Below are 18,723 nucleotides of genomic sequence, written 5' to 3' on the forward strand. Positions count from 1 at the left end.
GTGGGAAAGGCTGGAGATGCACGGTGGGCCTGGCCCATGGACAGTTTTTATAGATTCTGCAATTAGCATATCTGACAGGAACCTCCAATTAGAAACCCCTGGTGAAGCAATTCCCCAGTTCTAGCACCTTGCAGGTTCCCCCTTTAGGATAAGATCCCTGTTTAGGTTTCCACCTTGGTTTCTAAGTAAAACCAAGACAGACAAACCAACAGGTGTTGGGTTTTTTTTGTTTCTTTTCTGCCTGGGTTAGAGTTGGGATTGGAAGTGTTTGAGATGCTGTTTTGTGTTTGGACTCAGATGTTTGTCATTTCTTATCTATATTACAGTCTTGTGAGTTCTACAGTATTTGATGAACAAGCTATAAAAGGGCTCTGTATTTATTTCTACAAGGTCTTTTAAGGAAAAATTATCTAATTGAGAAATGACGCAAATTATTTTTACTTTTTTACTTTTACTTTTAATCTAATAACTAATCACCTATGTTCTGCAATGTGGAATTTTCTGTCTAATTACAAAATACCACCCAAACCCGAGAAGAAGGACTAGCTACTGCCTTAAAACTTTTATCTGAGTTTTATATATATATATAAATACATTCCAAAAACTTTAAACTCCAAGTTTTCTATCACGTGACATGACACGCTTCTATTCAAACTATACACTCATAATCTTAGTTCCAGCATTGAATTTTGGAAGCCTTCCCCAGGGCCTCAGGTCCATGCAGTGTTCTCTGGAGGGTCTGTGCCTGTCAGCACAGAAAGTCTGAAATTCTCAGCAGCCGGGGCTGCAGCACACAGGGATCCTGGAAGTTTTGTCTCCCTTGGAAAAGTGTGAAATTAAGGTACAGTATGAGGCTACAGAACAACAGCTCTATGTGCAAAGGACACAATATAGAAAAGCAAAAAAGGGCAAACCCAAAGGCCATCCCTGCCCCGCCTGCCGCCCTTTAATTAGCCGTTAATTGGAGGGGGAGTGGATTATGTTCCCTGCCCCGGGGGTGCTGGTGCCCCCCAAGACCCTTCCAGCTCGGGCACCTCGGTACCCCTGACTGGGACCAGCCAAGGGCCCCACAGGAGGCACCCCAAGACTTGGGGAGCACAAAGGAGCCTCGCAGGCACCCCCAGCACGGGACACCCCAAACTCTCAGTCCCCCCCCCCGGGACACCCCACGAGCCCCTCGTGGCCAGCCAGAGACCCCTCCTGTTGAGGGTACCCCAGATGTGTCCTCCCTGAAGGGCACCCAGGGCCCCTCCAGGTCCCCCATGCAGGGCACCCCGAGGACCCCAGAGCTCGGCCCCCTCCCCAGCGAGGGACAGGCTCCCCCTCGCCCTGCTGGGGCTCCAGCACCTCCGGGTGTCCGTGGTGCCACTCTCCAGGGGTGTCACTGTGAGCAGGTCCCCGTTTGCCACGGCCCCAGCTGCCCCTGTGTCCCCAAGCCCTGGCTGTCCCCACACACCCGGGGGGGAGGCCAGCCCTGCAGGGCCAGAATGAAACCCTGGTGGCCAGGTGCCACATGGAGGGTGGGTACAGCTGGGACAGTGACAACGGGGTGTCCCAGGGAGGTGAGGGATCACGAGCATGGACAATGGTTTGGGTTGGAGGGACCTTGAACCCATCCAGTGCCACCCTGCCATGGCAGGGACACCTTTCACCATCCCAGGCTGCTCCCAGCCCCACACGGATGGATTTTGGGACTGGCAGCAGGAACATCTGTGGGACGGGGGAAGGCCAGAGCCAGAGCAGGATCACCCGGCCTGCACAGGGACAAAGCCACCTGCAGGAGGTGGCACTGTCCCCACTGCTCCTGCTCCTGCCCCAAGCTGGCACCTTTCTCCCTGGGCCCACGGAAATGGGAACAGGCACCAAGAGGCTCCAGGCAGGGAGACACTGGCTAGCACAAGGATTCATATATAGTAAAAAGTCTTTATTAAGAAGGCTTTGAAGTCAAAAAATAAAACTCTTGATACAATTTTCATAACCGTCAAGTCAGCTCAGCAAATATATAATCAGTACTTTAGCCATGTAAGGTTAAAGGTCCGTTATTTTCTTTTTAAAATAAAATATATTTTAGTTTTTAAAATTTATTCAATAAAGTACATATTTTCCTATAAATTCCCTACATATACATAAAGAGGTAAAAATAAAAAAATAAAACAAAAACAAAGAAATTTAAAAAAAAGAAAAACAAACCCAACCAAAGGAAAAAAAAAACCAAACCAAAACAAAACAAAAAAAACCCAAACCCCAAACTAACCCCAAAATAAAATGGAGATAGAAATCTGTCTGGTTTTCGTGACATGGTGTGTTAACTGTGCCCCCTCCATTCCATGACCTCCTGATCTCACATCACACATTTCTGGGCAGTTTTCACATTGGCAAAATACAAGATAGACCTGCGTTACAAAAAAAAAAAATAAAATATATATATATATTTATAGAACCACTGAGAATCATCCAAAAAAAAAAGCCTACATACAAAAAGAACCACAAAAAAAATTATTATAATAATAATAGAATGATTTTAAAAAAATAAAAGACAACCCTTGTGTGTCCTAAAATAAAAAGTGCAACCGGACCTTTTCTTTCTGGTTATTTCAGTTTGCAAACGGAATACTGGTATTTGGGAAGGACTGGTGGAGAACAGCCGGGCTCCCTCCCCAGCCCCACAGCCAGGTGAAGAGTTAAAGCTATTCTGTAAACATCGGAGTTTCCTCCTCGCGGAATTCACGCCCCTCTTTCCTCATCCTCATCCTCTTTTTCTTCGGCCCCTTCTCCCCCACCCTCCCGACCCCCGTGCTCGGCCTCCCCCCGCCCTCCGCGCCTCTCTGCCGCCGCCGCCGCCTCTCCCCCCTCCCGCCCCTGCGCCCGTCGCATCTGGTATTAAATAAAAAGCTCGATTTCAACAGTAGAAAGTCCTTAAAACGCCGCGGTGTTGGGGTGGAGGGCGAGGCCGCCGGGCGAGCCCCCGCGCTAGGAGAAGATGTGGATGGCTTGGGTGGCGGGCACGTGGCACGCGGGGCACTGCGGCTGCGCCCGGCCGCAGATGCGCAGGGCGCACTCCATGCAGAACAGGTTGTGGCCGCAGGGCACCAGCGCGGCCATCACCTCGCTCTCCAGGCACACCATGCACTCCCGGGAGCTCTTGCGGTGCCCGTCCGAGCTGCTGGAGTCGGTGGGCGAGCCCGAGGCGGCCGAGATGCTGCCGGGCAGCGAGGAGGAGGAGGAGTAGCCGGTGCTGTTGGAGAAGGAGGAGAGCGAGCCCTGGGCGGGCAGCCAGGCCAGGGCGCCGGCGGGGTCGCTGGGGATGCGCCGCGCCGAGGGGTGCTCCAGCGCCGCCGCCCCGCTCTCGGGCAGCGTGGGCGAGTGGCGCGGCGTGGCCGGGCCGCTGTTGCGTCTCTGCGAGCTGTTGATGGAGGAGCAGCTGCTGAAGGCCTGCAGGGGGTTGCCCGAGCGCTCGAAGGGCGACCAGATGGTGGTGGTGGGCGTGGTGAGGTCGAGGGCCAGGAAGTCGAAGCCGAAGTCGCACTCGTCGGAGCCCAGCGGGGCCGGGGGCTCGCTGAAGGTGCTGTAGGGGCTGGTGGGGCTGGCAGCCGCCACGCGCCCGCTGTAGAAGGACTCGGTGGAGCCGCTGCCCAGGGAGCTGAGGCTGTCGTTGCGCAGCGCGGCCGAGGGCCGCTGGGCGGGGTGGGGGGCCTTGGCCCACGGGGCGGCCGCGCCGCCCTGCAGGTCGAGGCAGACGTCGGTGCCGTTGGAGTGGAAGTCGTTGTCGGCGTTGACGTCGATGAAGGAGCCTGTCCTCATGGTGATGTGCGCCTCGATCTCCTCGCGCGCCCGGTCCACGTTCTCGGGCATGCCCGTCACCTCGAACACGGGCTCCTTGTCCCGGCTGGGCGTCACGATGTACGTGTGCGTCTGCTGCTGGATGCGCTTGATGGTGGCGCCCTTGGGTCCCACCACCAGCCCCACCACGCGGTAGGGGACCCTCACCTGGATGGTGGTCTGGCCCGGCAGGTTGGGGGGCCCCTGCAAGGCCCCCGTCAGCCCGTTGACCTTGTTGCGCGTGGCCCGGATCATGGAGAAGTGCTCGGCGGCCGAGAGGATCTCCCGCTTGGCCATCTCCACGTCCTCCTTCCTGCCCGTGACGATGAACACGGGCTCCTCGCCCCTGACCGGAGTCTTGATGTACGTGTTGGTCTTGGCACGCAGGGCTTTGATTTTGCAGCCTGCGGGGCAAGGAGAAGGGGGAAAAAATGTCACATCAATGCTGGGGCCTCACAGTGACCCTCTGCTCACCCGGGGGGGGACACAGGAACCCGCAGGAACCAGCAGGTCCCTTTGGCTCTGCACCTGCAGCATGGAGAGAGGGGTCCCTCCCGCCTCCAAGGCAGATGGGGGCTCATGGCTCAGTGCCGGGGGGCTGCCCTGGCTTCTCCCAGCTCCTGGCACTGTTCTGACCCTCCGGGGTTGGGGATAGCAGGATGCAGCCCTGCTCTGGAGGGCTGGGACAGGCGTGGGCAGAGGTGCCAGGGCAGGCAGTCATGGGGCACCACCAGGGCCACGGAGCAGGTGAGAAGCTGGATTCACTCCACAGGTGTTTAAGGAGGTACAAAGAGAAAAAGATGCCAAGATGGGAAGGAAGGAAAAGGCTGTTTGGATCCTGCAGGTCCACTGACACCTCTGAGCCAGCTGCTGAACCTGAGGAACAGCCCTGGATGCACTCCTGGAGGGACAGGGGAGCTGGACCTTCCCCAGGTGGGGGACACAGCCACCCCCTCCCCTCCCCGTCCCATGGGAGGGCTCCCCCGTGCCCAGGCTGGGGCAGGGGCGCTCCCAGGGCTCCTGCTCTGCCTGTTCTGGAAAGTTCTGCTTCCCCTGCAGGAGGAACGTGATTCAGCAGGCAGAGCTGCCCACGGCTGCCTGTGGGATTGCGAGATGGGGCTGCAGCTTTGCCTTGGCCCCATGCAGCCCTGGGCACAACCCTGGGCACGGCCCTGCCCCGGCCCAGCTGGGCTCTGGCCATGGCTCCTGGCAGCATCGTCCACCAAAGGCTCCTGCTCTCCTCTGGGGCTGCAAAAGGCTCCAGCTCTCCTCCAGAGCCCCTTTGCTCTGCCCCAGTGAGGAGCAGTCTGTGGCTGCCAGCCCAGCCCCACTCCCTGCACCCCCAGCCCTAATTGCATCCACTCTTAATTAAGTCCCCACGAACCTGGCACAGAGTGACTGAGCTTGGTGACCACTGGCACACAGCAGTGAGGGACCCCCTCTGTCCCCCCACACCCTGAGCCGTGCAGGGCACCCAGCAGGAAGCTGGGAGCCAGCAGGGATGGAGGGTGCTCCCTGGAGCCCTGGGCTGTCCCTGGGCTCTGCAGATCCCTGTGGATAAACAGCTCAGCTCCTCCGGGCACAGCCAAGCAGCTGCGAGTGCCTGGCTGGCTCAGGGCACTCCTTCCCCTCCTCCTCTTCCCAGACGCTCCCTGAGGAAGGGCAGGGCTGCTCTTCCAGCTGTGAGGCTGGAGAAGGAAAGGCCTAGAAGGCTGAAGGGCCTCAGCACATGAAAGATGCAGAGCTGCTGGACAGAGTCCAGAGATGCTGCCAGGGCTGGAGCCCCTCTGCTCTGAGCCAGGCTGGCAGAGCTGGGGCTGCTCCCCTGGACAAGAGAAGGCTCCAGGCAGAGCTCAGAGCCCCTGGCAGGGCCTGAAGGGGCTCCAGGAGAGCTGCAGAGGGACTGGGGACAAGGCCTGCAGGGACAGGAGCCAGGGAATGGCTGCCAGTGCCACAGGGCAGGGCTGGATGGGAGATTGGGCAGGAATTGTTGCCTGGCAGGGGGTGAGAATTGGGTTTCTGTAGCCAGGTTTTGGTAGCAGCGAGGTTACAGGGGTGGCTTGTGAGGAGCTGCCAGAAGCTTCCCCTGTCTCCACAGAACCAATTCCAGGTGGCTCCAGGATGGACCTGGCACTGGCCAAGGCCCAGCCCAGCAAAGATGGTAGGGACACCTTGGGATCATGGGTTTAAGAAGGAACAAAGGTCTTGAGCAGCTGTAACTGGGTCTAGAGCAGAGCAGGGTTAGAGAAGCAGCTCTGCTGTCACCCGGGGCAGGGCAGGAGGAGGGGCAAGAGCTGAGATCCCCTGCGGCCTCTGGGGAGAACCATGGTGAAGGCCATGGAAGTCCACAGGGGTGTGGATGCACCTGCAGCCCCAGGAGGAGCCCACAGGGAGCAGGGGCATGCCCAAAGAAGAATGTGAGCCTGAGGGAAGCCTGAGCTGCAGCAGGGTCCTGGCAGGGACCTGTGGACAGAGGAGCCCACACGGTGCAGGTTTGCTGGAAGCACTTGTGACCCCAAGGGGACCCAGGCTGGGACATGTGTGCAGACCTGTGTCCCTGGGAGGGACCCCACCCTGGGGCAGGGGAAGGGCTCCAGCTCCTCTCCCTGAGCAGCAGCAGGAGCAACATAGGATGCAGTGACTGTGATCCCCATTCCCCTCTCCCTGCACTGCTGGAAGGCAGAAGGAGAGCCCAGGAAGGAGGGAGAGATAAGGGAAAGGTATTTTAAAGATTTATTTTACTTCTCATGGCCCTGCTCTGATTTTGTTAATAATAAATTCAATTAGTACCCCCAAGCTCCAGTCTGTTTGCCCTTGTCCACACTGGGTGAGGGATTTCTCCCTGCCCTTATCTCACCCCATGAACCCTCTGCTGTAATTCCTCTCCCCTGTCAACTTGTGAAGGGCAGTGATGGAGCAGCTTTGGTGGGTGCCTGGAACCAGCCAGAACCAACCCACTAAAGTGAAACAGGGTGCCCAGAGCAGCTGTGGCAGTGCCCCAAGGCCAGGCTGGACAGGGCTGGGAGCAGCCTGGGACAGTGGGAGGTGTCCCTGCCATGGCAGGGGTGGCACTGGGTGGGCTTTAACATCCCCTCCAACCCAAACCACTCTGGGATTCTGTGACTCAGCCAGGGCTGGAATGGCACAAAAGTTGAGTCAGGTCTGTCCCAAGCAGGAAAATCAATCCAAGCTCTCCAGCAGAGCAGAGGGGGAACAGGAGCTGTGCTGCTCCTGCAGCCCCAGGAGTGCTGCAATCCCAGGGCACCAAGCCTTGGGGATGACAAGAAGTAAAAAACTGTCACACTGGGTGGTGTCACAGCCAGGCTCCTCGGCACCACCAAGCCCTGGCAGGTGGATTTATGGCTGGGGCACACCAGCAATGGCCCAGGGACCGGGGCAGGGCAGAACCATCCAAGGTGACATTTACTGAAGCCATTGCCGTGTGCCAGCTCCTACAGGGCTGTGCTGGGAGAGGCACCTGCAACTGCCACGTTCCCCTCCCAGACTGATCCTGGTACCTGCTGCAGGATCTGCCCCTGCTGCACTGCTGGGCACAGCAGGACCAGCCCAGGGCAGGGGGGAGGCTCTGCTGTGCTTCCCACGGGCACCAGCCTCATGCCCATGGTCCCAAATTCATCCTTTGCACATCACAGAACCATGAATATCTCAGCTTGGAAGGGACCCTCAGGGATCATTGGTCCAACCCCTGTCCCTGCAAAGCCACCCCAACAACCCCACCTTGAGCACCCCTGAGAGCTCCTGGAGCTCTGGCAGCCTTGGGACCATTCCCTGGGCAGCCTGGGCAGTGCCCAGCTCTTCCCCTGAGCTCCACCCCAACCCTCACCAAGGGGCAGTTTCAGGATGCCAAGCCAGTGGCAGCTCCAGGAGCTGCACACAGGACATGGGGACATGTCCCACAGGGACATGGCCCAGTGAGGCTCTCCCTCACCCACTCCAGCACACCAGCAGCACCAGTGGGACCCAAATGATGCCACAGCAGCGCCAAAGAGGGAAGAGTTTGTCTGGCTGCTCCCGTGAGCTCTTCACAGGGACAAAGCCAGAAACCTTGGATAAAAATCAAAGGGTGCCTGGCTTGGCCAGTTCCACCCTCCTCAAACCAGCAGCACAGCAAAAATGCCCCCAGCCCGTGGCTGCTGGATGCTGCCAGGGCCAGGGATGGCACCAAACACAGCTGGGGTGGGAGCTGCTTTCCCAGGGGAGGGGCAGGTCTGGGAGGGTGGGGGTGTGGGGTCACCCCTGGCTGTCCCAGAGGCACAGCAGGAAACGCTGGGAAGGGAGGCACTGCCTGGGGCCGTGTGCTGGCACCAGCAGGAGCTGTGCCTGAGCAATCCCAGCAGCAGCACACACCATGGACCAATCTGCCCTGTCCTGTCCCAGGCCCAAACTCCTCCTGGCTGCAGGGACTCCCCAAAGTCCCAAACTTGGAGCAGGCAGGATGGGCAGGAAGAGCAGGACGGGGCTCAGGGCAGCGTTCCACACTGGCACAGAGAGCCATGGCTCTGGGACACTGGGGACAGGTGACACGGGCTGCCAGCAGGACACCCCTGTCCTGCAGCACACCTGAACCCCCTGAGGGTGCTCAGGAGGGGGGGTGGCACCTCATGGCTGAGCCCCCCAGAGCCACATGGACTTGAACTGCAAACTGGGGTTAAACCAGCAACTGCAGCTGGGGAATCATGGAATGGGTTGGATTGGAAAGGACCTTGGAGCTGATCTTGTTCCATCTTGTACTTGCAATGATCTGGACCAGCACAAGACATTTCAGATGAGCCCCTGCAAACCTCCACCCCAGCACGCTGTGGCTCCATCCTGGATGGCCACGTTCCTGTGAAGCTGCTGCAGGACCAGGGTGGTGCCCGAGGGGGCTGTGGAGAGGACCTGGAGCAGCCTGGAGGTGCCAGTGAGCTCCCAGCCCAGGCAGTGCCAGCCTCAGCCCAGCAGCAGCAGGTGGCACCCACACATTCCCCTGGCCAAGGGCTGCTGTGCAGCACCAATGGCAGCAGAGCAGAACAAAGTGGCAGACTTTGCTGCAAGCCTGCACCGAAGGCTCTAAAGATCCAAATAAAACCAGCCCAAAAGCAGAGGGGACAGACCCGGGGATGCTCCAGCCCCAGCAGCCCTTTGTGAACACCAGAGTCTGGGTGAGAGAGGCTCAGCTGCTGTCACATCTCTGGTGGAGCTCTGAGTCCCCGTGGGCACAAACTCATCCTGACACCAATGGCACACTCAGCTGCCAGCAAACCCCAGCATCCCAGAGGGGTCACAGCCCCCTGTGCCACCACACCCAGCTGTGCCTGCAGGGACAGCCCCGATGGGGGGGAGCAGGACACTCCTCCCAAACTCTGTCAAAGCTCCATGGCCTCCTCCTTCACCCTCTCCCCATGCCACGTGGCTCACACTGCACTCCACTCTGCAGAGCTGCCCTGGCTGAGCCCACCCCACCTGTCCTTGGGCTGGGACATGGGACATTTCTGCCAGGGAACAGAATCCAGGGAGCTCTCCCTGGGATAATGTGGTGATGGAGCAGGAAAGGCAGCTGCTCTCACTGGGCATCACCACAGCAAACTTCGCTGTGAGAAGCCCCTGACAGATCAGGGCTGAGACCACTGCAAGAGCCCATGAGAACCAGTAAACACTGGGAGAGGGCTGGGAAGGGCCTCTCCATCCCCCGTGCTCCAGTGATGGATCCCACACTGCTCATCCACGCCCTGATCCCAGCACGGCAGGGCAGCCTCTGCTCCCACATCAGGTGCCTCCTGCCCACGAGGACAGAGCCAGCTCATGCCCTTGCCCAGGCCACATCTCAGCTTGACCAAGGAGGGCTGTGCTGGCAGTGCCCAGCTCTGAGCTGGTAAAACCCAGAAAAGGTCAGCAGAACTTTTCTGGAGGAGCCCCTGATGGCACCAGGCAGGAGGATGGTGTCTGTCACAGACTCAGGAACCCTCTGGTGCTTCACCCATGGCTCTTCCTCTTCTCCAGCTCTGCAGCATCTCCTGGCCTCTGATCCAGAGTTCTGGAGCTCCTGGTCCCCTTGGTCCCCAGTGAATGGCACAGGACAGGGCCAGGTGTGGAGGAGAAATTGCTGCACCTCCATCACAGCTCCTCTCCCCTTGCTGAGGGCTCCTTCCCAACTCTGCACACAGAAGGAGCTCATCCCTGCAGCCCTGCTGCAGGAAGCCAGCACATCACACCTTGGCTTCTTCTCCAGACACTGAAGAGGGGCAGGGAGGCTGGGCTCCTCTCCTGGGGACACAGTGTGCAGCCAGTGCCAGCTCTCAGATGTACAGGCAGATCCTTCAGCAACCACATCCATCTGTGTGACCAAGCTCAGGAGTTCCCAGCTCTGCTGCGACCCAGCTGGGAGGAGGCAGCCAGGAAGATGTGCCAGGTGCCCCAGGGACATGGCACCTGGCAGGAGACAACAGACAGCAGCAAGCCAGGGCTCCAAAACGAGAGGATTCTTTGCACCCCTGTGAGCCACAGCGAGGTTACAGGTGCCCAGGCTGGCCCAGAGGGGCCCATGGTCACCCTGTGCATCCTCCCAGCACTGCAATGCCAGCCACGCTCAGCAGGGAGGAGAGGTGCCATGGGCCAACCTTCCCTGGATTTACCCTTCGAGCATCCCAGCATCTTCTCTAAACAGCAACTTTCCTTCTGTAGAGCTGTGACAGTCCCCAGGTGTCACAGATGGGGAGAGGAGCTGTGGCTCCATCCCATGGGAGGCACCTGGTGCGGGAGGGAAAAGCAGACACTGCTGGGAATGCCCCTCCAAAGCTGGCACAGCAGGTATCCACAGCAGCACAGAGCCCAGGTGCCAGTCAGGGCAGCTCTAACACCTGCACCATGCTCCTGGTGACTCCTATTATCCCCAAGGCTCTCTCTGCTGGATGGAAGAGCAGCCCACGCTGCTCCAGTGGGTGCCACAGCACTTTTTGGAGACGGTTCCTCCCACAGCAGGAGCCATGAACAGGCTGGCAGGCGAGGGCACAGCCAGGGAATCCCACCCCAGCCATGTGGGCAGGGGGGACAGGAGCCCCAGATGCTGCTCTGTGGTGGCACCGATGCCAATCTGGCCATGGGCTCATGACAAACACTCCTCCAGCTCAGGAAGAAAACACCAATTTGATTTAGAGAACAAAGATTTACCTGATAGGCTGCTGCTGCTCCTTTGTGAAAGGGTTAAATTAGGGCATCTGAAGGAGAGAAACTGAAGAAAAGAAGTAGGAGAAGTTGTATCCAAGTGCCTGTGTCCCATCTCAGCCTGCACAAGACAGGACATCCGTGTGCTGGTCCTGGCTGCCAGGACCTCCCTGGTCCCCACCTGCCACAGCAGCCAGGTCTGGGCAAAGCAGCACGGGTCCCAAAGTGCCCCAAGGTGTGTGAGGAGAGATCCTGAGCCTTGCCCTGACTCCAGCCCCTGCCAGGGCACTTGAGATGCACATCTTCATCCCTTCCCATGTTCCAGGAGTGGTGGCACCACAAATTTCTGCTCCCTGGGTCAGGACCAGGCTGGGCAGTGAGGCAAGGACAAGAGTGACAGGGACATGATCTGGGCGACCCAATCCAGCCCTGCAGTGTCACCAGCAGGGCCCTTTTTGTCACCACGATGATGATGGTCCAGTCAAATACCCCAAGGCTCAGCCCTACAGCCAGACCTCACTGCCACAGGGCTCCCAAATCTGAGGGAGACCCGCAGGGGGGCCCTGGGAACCAGCAGGTCTGGAGGGAGAGCAGCACAGGCTGAGCGGGAAGGGCTCTGCTCGGTGTGAGCCCGAGGAATAGGCTCGGTATTGCTCAGGCTACACCTGATCATCCTTGCTGTGATCCAGCTGCCAGAGGCACGGAGAGCAGCTGGAGCACAAAGACACTGCTGCCAGCCCCGTGCTGCCCACTGCCCATGCCACAGCGTGACTGAGGGTGCTGAGTGCCCCTCCTCAGCAAAAACCAAAGGCCACCAGGCTGCATCCCGGCAGGCAAGAGCAGGAGAGGGGCAGGAAACACAAAGGGAAACCCCTGGAGAGGGCTGTTCCTGCCCATGGGCTGGGGCTGCAGCAGGAGCTTCAGCTCACAGCTGGCCCCAGATCACCTCCAGGCCCACAGGGCGCCCCTCCAGCACTGCTCCTCAAGTCAACAGAATAATTTCTTCGGCAGTATTTTTTGCCATAAGTTTCACAAGTCCACGAAGCTTAGGGAGCACCCAAACTCCACCAAGGTGTTTGGCAGATAGGTGCCTGTACCCCAAATTCTTCGGGGTGCTGGAGGGGTGAGCTGTACCCCAAATTCTTTGGGGTGCTGTGAGACCGGGGTGTCACAGCACCGAAACAGCCATGGCAAGGGAGGCACCGAGCGGCAGCTCCCGGGCCAAACGCAGCCGTTCCCCGGCAGAAGCAGCGGCTCCCGGCACAGCTCCTGTCACCCGCCGCACCCGCGGCTCGGCCACCAAATCCAGGTCTCATCCAGCCCGGGAGGAGGAGGAGGAGGAGGAAGAGGAGGAGGATGGCGGGAGCAGGGCGCGGTGCCACGCTCCGCTGCCGGCCCTACCCCGCCGCCCCCCGGCCCGGCGGGGCCGCGCAGCCCCGGGACCCCCGGCCGGGCGCTGGGAGCGCACAGGGGGCACGGAAAGTTGGGAGGCCGGGAAGCGGGGCCGGCTGGGAGGCAGCGCAGGCCAATGGGAAGCGCAGAGCATGATGTCACCGCGCTCATCACAGCATGGCTCTGGCTAACAAAGAGAACAATGAGGCTGCCCAGCTCCCCGCTTCCCCCCGGGAAAAAGAGCCCCCCGAGCCCCGGCCCGCAGCCCCCCGGGCACGGAGGGCCGGGAGCCGCCGGGCCAGGGCAGGGCTGGGGTGCCAGACCCCGCAAGGGCAGAACAGCCCCGAGGTCACTCTCCCTGCCAGGGGATTCCTGCCGGGATCCCTGCGGGCAGCAGCTCCCTTCCTTTTCCTTCTTTCCCCTAAAATCCTCCGCCCTGGGTCTTTTCTTTTTGATTTTTCAAGGCGAAAGTTTGGTTTATTTGGTCCGCCCTGGAGACAAAGCCCACTCCAGGCACACCCACCCGGCGGGGGCTGGGGCGTCCCTTTGTGACAGGTGGGTGCGAGGGGCTCCAGGGCCGCCTGCGGAGCTCCGGCCACCACCGACGAGCGGGTCAGTGGCCACTTATATCGCATTCATCAGCAGGATTTACAAACGAGCTCTGAGATAAGGGGCACCGTTTGCACGCCGGGTCTGAGACACGGAGCTGGAGGGGAGGGGGCAGAGGCACAACTACAATGAAAGCAAAGCTCTCGCCTCGCTCCGTGTCCTGGCAGCTCCCACGGGCTCGCGCGGCTCCCGGGAACTTTCCGCGGGCAGCCGGCGCTATCCCACCGGGCGGACGGAGTTTAATTGCCATTTCCAGGCAGGTCGCCGGCAGCGGCAGGAGCGCAGCTCCCGGGACCCGCGGCCGACTTTCGGGGCCGCGGATCTGTCGCCGTTAAGTTTCCGCCTCCGCACGGAGACAAAGCCCCGAGCGTGCCCCAAATCGCGGCGGGAGGGAGGGAGGGAGGGAGGGGGTGCCCGTGTCCCGCCGCGTCCCCACGCCGCGTTACCTTGCCGGCCCACGATCTCGGCGACGTGCTCGGAGCTGGGCACGGGCACGCACTCGGTCATGTTCACGCTCTTCTTCCTGCTGGCCGGCGGCTCGGGCAGCAGCGCGGGCGGCCCCAGCGGCGGGGCCAGGCTGCCGAAGGCGCCCGCGGCCGGGGCNNGCCCCGCCCACCGGCCCGGGCCCTCCCCGCCGGAGCCACGCCCACCGGGCCACGCCCTTCTGCGCCCCGCCCTCCCCGCGGAGCCGCGGCCCGGAGAGGGGTCCGGGAATTGGGGGGGGGGTCCGGGCATTTGGGGGGGTTTCTGAGCAGCCCGGAGGGGTCCGAGCATTTGGGGGGTCCAAGCGTGGAGGGAAGGGGGCCCTGAGCATCGCAGGGGTTGGGGAGCGGTCCGAGCATCGCTGGGGCGTTCTGAGCATCCCCGGGGAGCTGCGAACGTCCCGGGAAGGATCCGAGCATGCCCGGAGGGGTCTCCTAAAACCGCAGGGGGCACTGAGCATCCCGGAGACACGCCAGCATCGCAGATGGTGCCGGGCAGCCCGGGAGCGGCCGGGCAGCCGAAGGGGAGCGGGGGGCGGGTGTCGGTCATCCCGAGGGGCTCGAGCAGCCCGGGGGCCACGAGCATTCCCTGCCCCGCCCCAGCTCAGGCGCGGCTGCTCCCATCGCCGCCGAGAGCCTGAAAAGCGCCGCCGACACCGAGGCAGGCGGGAGGCAGCGGGCGCGGAGGGGACAGCCCGGCAGTGCCAGCGCTGCCGCCGTCCCTCGGCACAGAGAGGAGTCAGCAGGGCCCCGGGTACCGCCCGGTGCCGCCGGGACCGGAGCGGCGGCCGCTCCTCCCGGTACCGGGGCCAGGGCTGGGGCACAGCCCCGCTGCACTGCTGCTTCTCGCCGAGTCACTAAACTTAGGAAAACATCACATCTGTCTTTTCCCCTGGCTCTTCAGCTTCTGTTTCACGGGTGATTCCGCAGGGTCCCGGCCCCGGCTGTGCTGCTCCGTTCAGCTGGCACCGGGTCCTGCCTGGCAGAGCCCAAACCCCGCAGCAGCCCGGGCACCCCGAGCCCAGGGCTCCCCACAAGGGCAGCACAGCAGGGCCCTGCTGCCGTGGATGTGCCCCGTGGGCACTGCCAAGCAGCTGCCTCCAAGCCCTTTGTCCCACGGCTTTACAGGGCCCTTCCACAGCCAGGACTCCAGAAAACCTTCCCTGACCCTGCTAGCCCAGCACACTCCTTCCCTGGAAAAGCAGAGACCAATTCCCAGCTCCCCCAAGACCCCACATGCCCAGACATTCCCACTCCACATCCAGACTCAAGTTTCATTTTCTCCATTTACACAGAATTGTCTTTCCCAATCACTATCTTTGGGATTAATTCAACCGTTTGGTTTGGGATTGTTTTTAATTGCAGAAACCATCAGTGTCTGGGCTAGAAACCCCCCCTTCAATCCACCCACTCTGTTCCCATTTCAGATCCCAGGAAACATTAACTCTTGCTTCTCCATGGCCCCAAAACAAGCGGCATGGCCCGGCCTGTGCTTCCAAGCTGGTGACTCTTCTATGGAGAGAGACTTACACATTCTGATACTTTGAAAAGGACACCTGAAACTTCTGTGGGACCTTTCCAGCAAGGTAACAGCCACCAGGAACTGTCTCCTTAACTCTTTCTCCTCCTCTCACCTGATAACTAAACTCATCATCTTCCAGATGCTATGAAGTTTAATGAAAACAGTTACCAGGCTGCTTCTCCTCCTGCTTTGCCTCTTCTTCCTCTCCTCCTGCTTTCTCTCCAGAGGACTCAGCTGTGAACTCCCACCAGCCCTTTCCTTCTGTGGCTGTCGCAGTGAAAGCTGAATAATTTGCTTTCCCCCAAAAAAGTTCAATTTCATGGAGATGTGTCCATATCCATCCCGATTCCTGTGCTTACACAGATCCAACAGCATCAGCACAGCTCTGGGAATCCTCCCACTCCAGACCTGCCTTCTCCATGCCCTGAGCTGTTCAGGGAGCTGGCAGGCTCCAGGATTGAATGGAATTCTGGAATATCCAGAATATTAATGGAATCCTTGAATATCCCAGCTTGGGATGGACCCACAGGGAACCCTGTCCCTGCACAGCCACCCCAACAGCCCCACCCTGAGCAGCCCTGAGAGCTCCTGGAGCTCTGGCAGCCTTGGGGCCGGGACCATTCCCTGGGCAGCCTGGGCAGTGCCAGCACCCTCGGGGGCAAGAGCCTTGCCCTGAGCTCCATGCCAAGCCCTGGCACAGCTCTATGCCAATTCTGGCATGAGGGTTTGCACCTATTGAGAGAAGCTTCTCCTGCAGGGACAGACACAGGAAATCCAAATCTGAGCTTGAGACATCTCCCTCTCTGCTCCTTCACTTCCCAAAATATTTAACATAGTAAGTTGAAGCAGCTGAAAGTAGTGGGGTTTCCATACCTTGAAACAGAAGGGCACAACTCCTCCTGTCTGAGCTCCTTCTGTTCCCAGATCATGGAGGAAACTCAGGCATGACCAGCACTGGCTCTGGTAACTCCACCAGGCAGCCTTGAGCAAGGACTGCCCAGGTACCTGAATGGCTCCTGGATGCCCACGCTGCAGTTCCAACACCAGACACACTCCTGGCCACTGCAGGTCACCACATCAGCAGCTCTGGAGCCACTGACAAGTCCTGTAGGTGGGCTTTCAAAACCCCCTCAGCAACTGCACTCCCAGCACTGCCATTTCTGTCTCTCTGCTCTCTCAGTCCTTTTGGGAAATTTCTACATCAAGTCCAACAACACCCAGGGAAGCTGCCAGTTGTTATTTTAAGCACTTTGGCAAACCTGGTTTGTAGATGTTGTGCCTCTGATCTGTTCCATTTTCAGCAGAACTAGCTCACACTTTCTTCTGAGAGTCTTACTTCCACACATGACACCAGGCAGCCTTTGGGGTTTTTTTAACCTGAGCAATTAGCAGTTCTTAAAGAGACTTGTGTCTCCCATTAACAGAGGAAATGAGTCTACAAACCAGGGAAGTTGTTCAGCACAACTCCATTTCTTTACTGAAACATGACCACGCAAAAGAACCAGCTTCACTAAACACAAGAGGAAAGAGAAGATGCTCACTGCCTCCAAGTCCATCTCCCCGCACAAGTCATTCCCAAATGTTTGTACACCTGTAACAATGCTGTGTCTGGCCACTAAAGCTGTGGCTGCCCCTGGATCCCTGGCAGTGCCCAAGGCCAGGCTGGACAGGGCTGGGAGCAGCCTGGGACAGTGGAAGGTGTCCCTGCCATGGCAGAGGGTGGAACAGGATGGGCTTTGAGGTCCTTTTCAACACAAACCATTCTGAAATTCTGTAATCTACAGAACCAAAATGTCCCATAAAGAACAGAATCCCATGTACAGACAGGAGATTCCAGAACGCTGGACTGAAGCACACCAGGTGCCAGAGCCCATGAAGGGGTTTCCTATACAGAGAAAAATCAACAGTTCAGCAGAGCATCGGTGCCACCACAGCCCCAACTCCCCCAGGAAGAACTCTGCAGCTGCTGCTTACTCCAGGCCAAGTGTGCAATGGCACAAGTGACAAGAGCTGAGCTGGAATATTTCTTCTGGAATAGAGAGCATCCTTTGTAGATGCACCCCTAAAGATGGGGTTAGTGAACACAGGGGAACCCTTCTGCTCCCCCAGCAAAAAACCCCACATTTGTCATAGAATCATCCCACACTGATTTGGGTAGGAAGGGAGGATAAAGATCATCCAGTGCCACCTCTGCCATGGCAGGGACACCTTCCTAATGCTGCAAGCCCCACCCAGCCTGGCCTTGGGCACTGCCAGGGATCCAGGGGCAGCCACAGCTAGCTGAAAGTAGTGGGGTTTCCATACCTTGAAACAGAAGGGCACAACTCCTCCTGTCTGAGCTCCTTCTGTTCCCAGATCATGGAGGAAACTCAGGCATGACCAGCACTGGCTCTGGTAACTCCACCAGGCAGCCTTGAGCAAGGACTGCCCAGGTACCTGAATGGCTCCTGGATGCCCACGCTGCAGTTCCAACACCAGACACACTCCTGGCCACTGCAGGTCACCACATCAGCAGCTCTGGAGCCACTGACAAGTCCTGTAGGTGGGTTTTCAAAACCCCCTCAGCAACTGCACCCCCAGCACTGCCATTTCTGTCTCTCTGCTCTCTCAGTCCTTTTGGGAAATTTCTACATCAAGTCCAACAACACCCAGGGAAGCTGCCAGTTGTTATTTTAAGCACTTTGGCAAACCTGGTTTGTAGATGTTGTGCCTCTGATCTGTTCCATTTTCAGCAGAACTAGCTCACACTTTCTTCTGAGAGTCTTACTTCCACACATGACACCAGGCAGCCTTTGGGGTTTTTTTAACCTGAGCAATTAGCAGTTCTTAAAGAGACTTGTGTCTCCCATTAACAGAGGAAATGAGTCTACAAACCAGGGAAGTTGTTCAGCACAACTCCATTTCTTTACTGAAACATGACCAAACACAAGAGGAAAGAGAAGACGCTCACTGCCTCCAAGTCCATCTCCCCGCACAAGTCATTCCCAAATGTTTGTACACCTGTAACAATGCTGTGTCTGGCCACTAAAGCTGTGGCTGCCCCTGGATCCCTGGCAGTGCCCAAGGCCAGGCTGGACAGGGCTGGGAGCAGCCTGGGACAGTGGAAGGTGTCCCTGCCATGGCAGAGGGTGGAACAGGATGGGCTTTGAGGTCCTTTTCAACACAAACCATTCTGAAATTCTGTAATCTACAGAACCAAAATGTCCCATAAAGAACAGAATCCCATGTACAGACAGGAGATTCCAGAACGCTGGACTGAAGCACACCAGGTGCCAGAGCCCATGAAGGGGTTTCCTATACAGAGAAAAATCAACAGTTCAGCAGAGCATCGGTGCCACCACAGCCCCAACTCCCCCAGGAAGAACTCTGCAGCTGCTGCTTACTCCAGGCCAAGTGTGCAATGGCACAAGTGACAAGAGCTGAGCTGGAATATTTCTTCTGGAATAGAGAGCATCCTTTGTAGATGCACCCCTAAAGATGGGGTTAGTGAACACAGGGGAACCCTTCTGCTCCCCCAGCAAAAAACCCCACATTTGTCATAGAATCATCCCACACTGATTTGGGTAGGAAGGGAGGATAAAGATCATCCAGTGCCACCTCTGCCATGGCAGGGACACCTTCCTAATGCTGCAAGCCCCACCCAGCCTGGCCTTGGGCACTGCCAGGGATCCAGGGGCAGCCCCAGCTGCTCTGGGCACCCCAAGCCAGGGCCTGCCCACCCTCCCAGGGAACAATTCC

General features: G+C 58.6%; 1 protein-coding gene across 1 annotated transcript; it reads right to left on the minus strand.

Annotated features, from left to right (window-relative positions):
- Positions 1–1,903: 1,903 nt before the first annotated feature.
- MEX3D (mex-3 RNA binding family member D) lies at positions 1,904–13,578 on the minus strand. Its single transcript, XM_039696805.1, has 2 exons — positions 13,428–13,578; positions 1,904–4,223 (listed from the first exon to the last, which is right to left on the minus strand). Exons 1-2 carry the CDS (start codon positions 13,486–13,488, stop codon positions 2,971–2,973), a joined length of 1,314 nt encoding a protein of 437 aa, XP_039552739.1. The 5' UTR covers positions 13,489–13,578; the 3' UTR covers positions 1,904–2,970.
- Between the last annotated feature and the right edge of the window lie 5,145 nt (positions 13,579–18,723).

The sequence above is a fragment of the Passer montanus genome, unplaced genomic scaffold, assembly GCF_014805655.1.
Source record: "Passer montanus isolate IOZ18808 unplaced genomic scaffold, ASM1480565v1 scaffold114, whole genome shotgun sequence".
Lineage (NCBI taxonomy): Eukaryota > Metazoa > Chordata > Aves > Passeriformes > Passeridae > Passer > Passer montanus.

Coding starts and splice junctions, on each gene's coding strand:
- MEX3D (XM_039696805.1), bottom strand. CDS start 13,488: ATGACCGAGTGCGTGCCCGTGCCCAGCTCCGAGCACGTCGCCGAGATC. Junction 4,224..13,427: donor CGAGATCGTGGGCCGGCAAG/GTAACGCGGCGT, acceptor CTTGCCCCGCAG/GCTGCAAAATCAAAGCCCTG.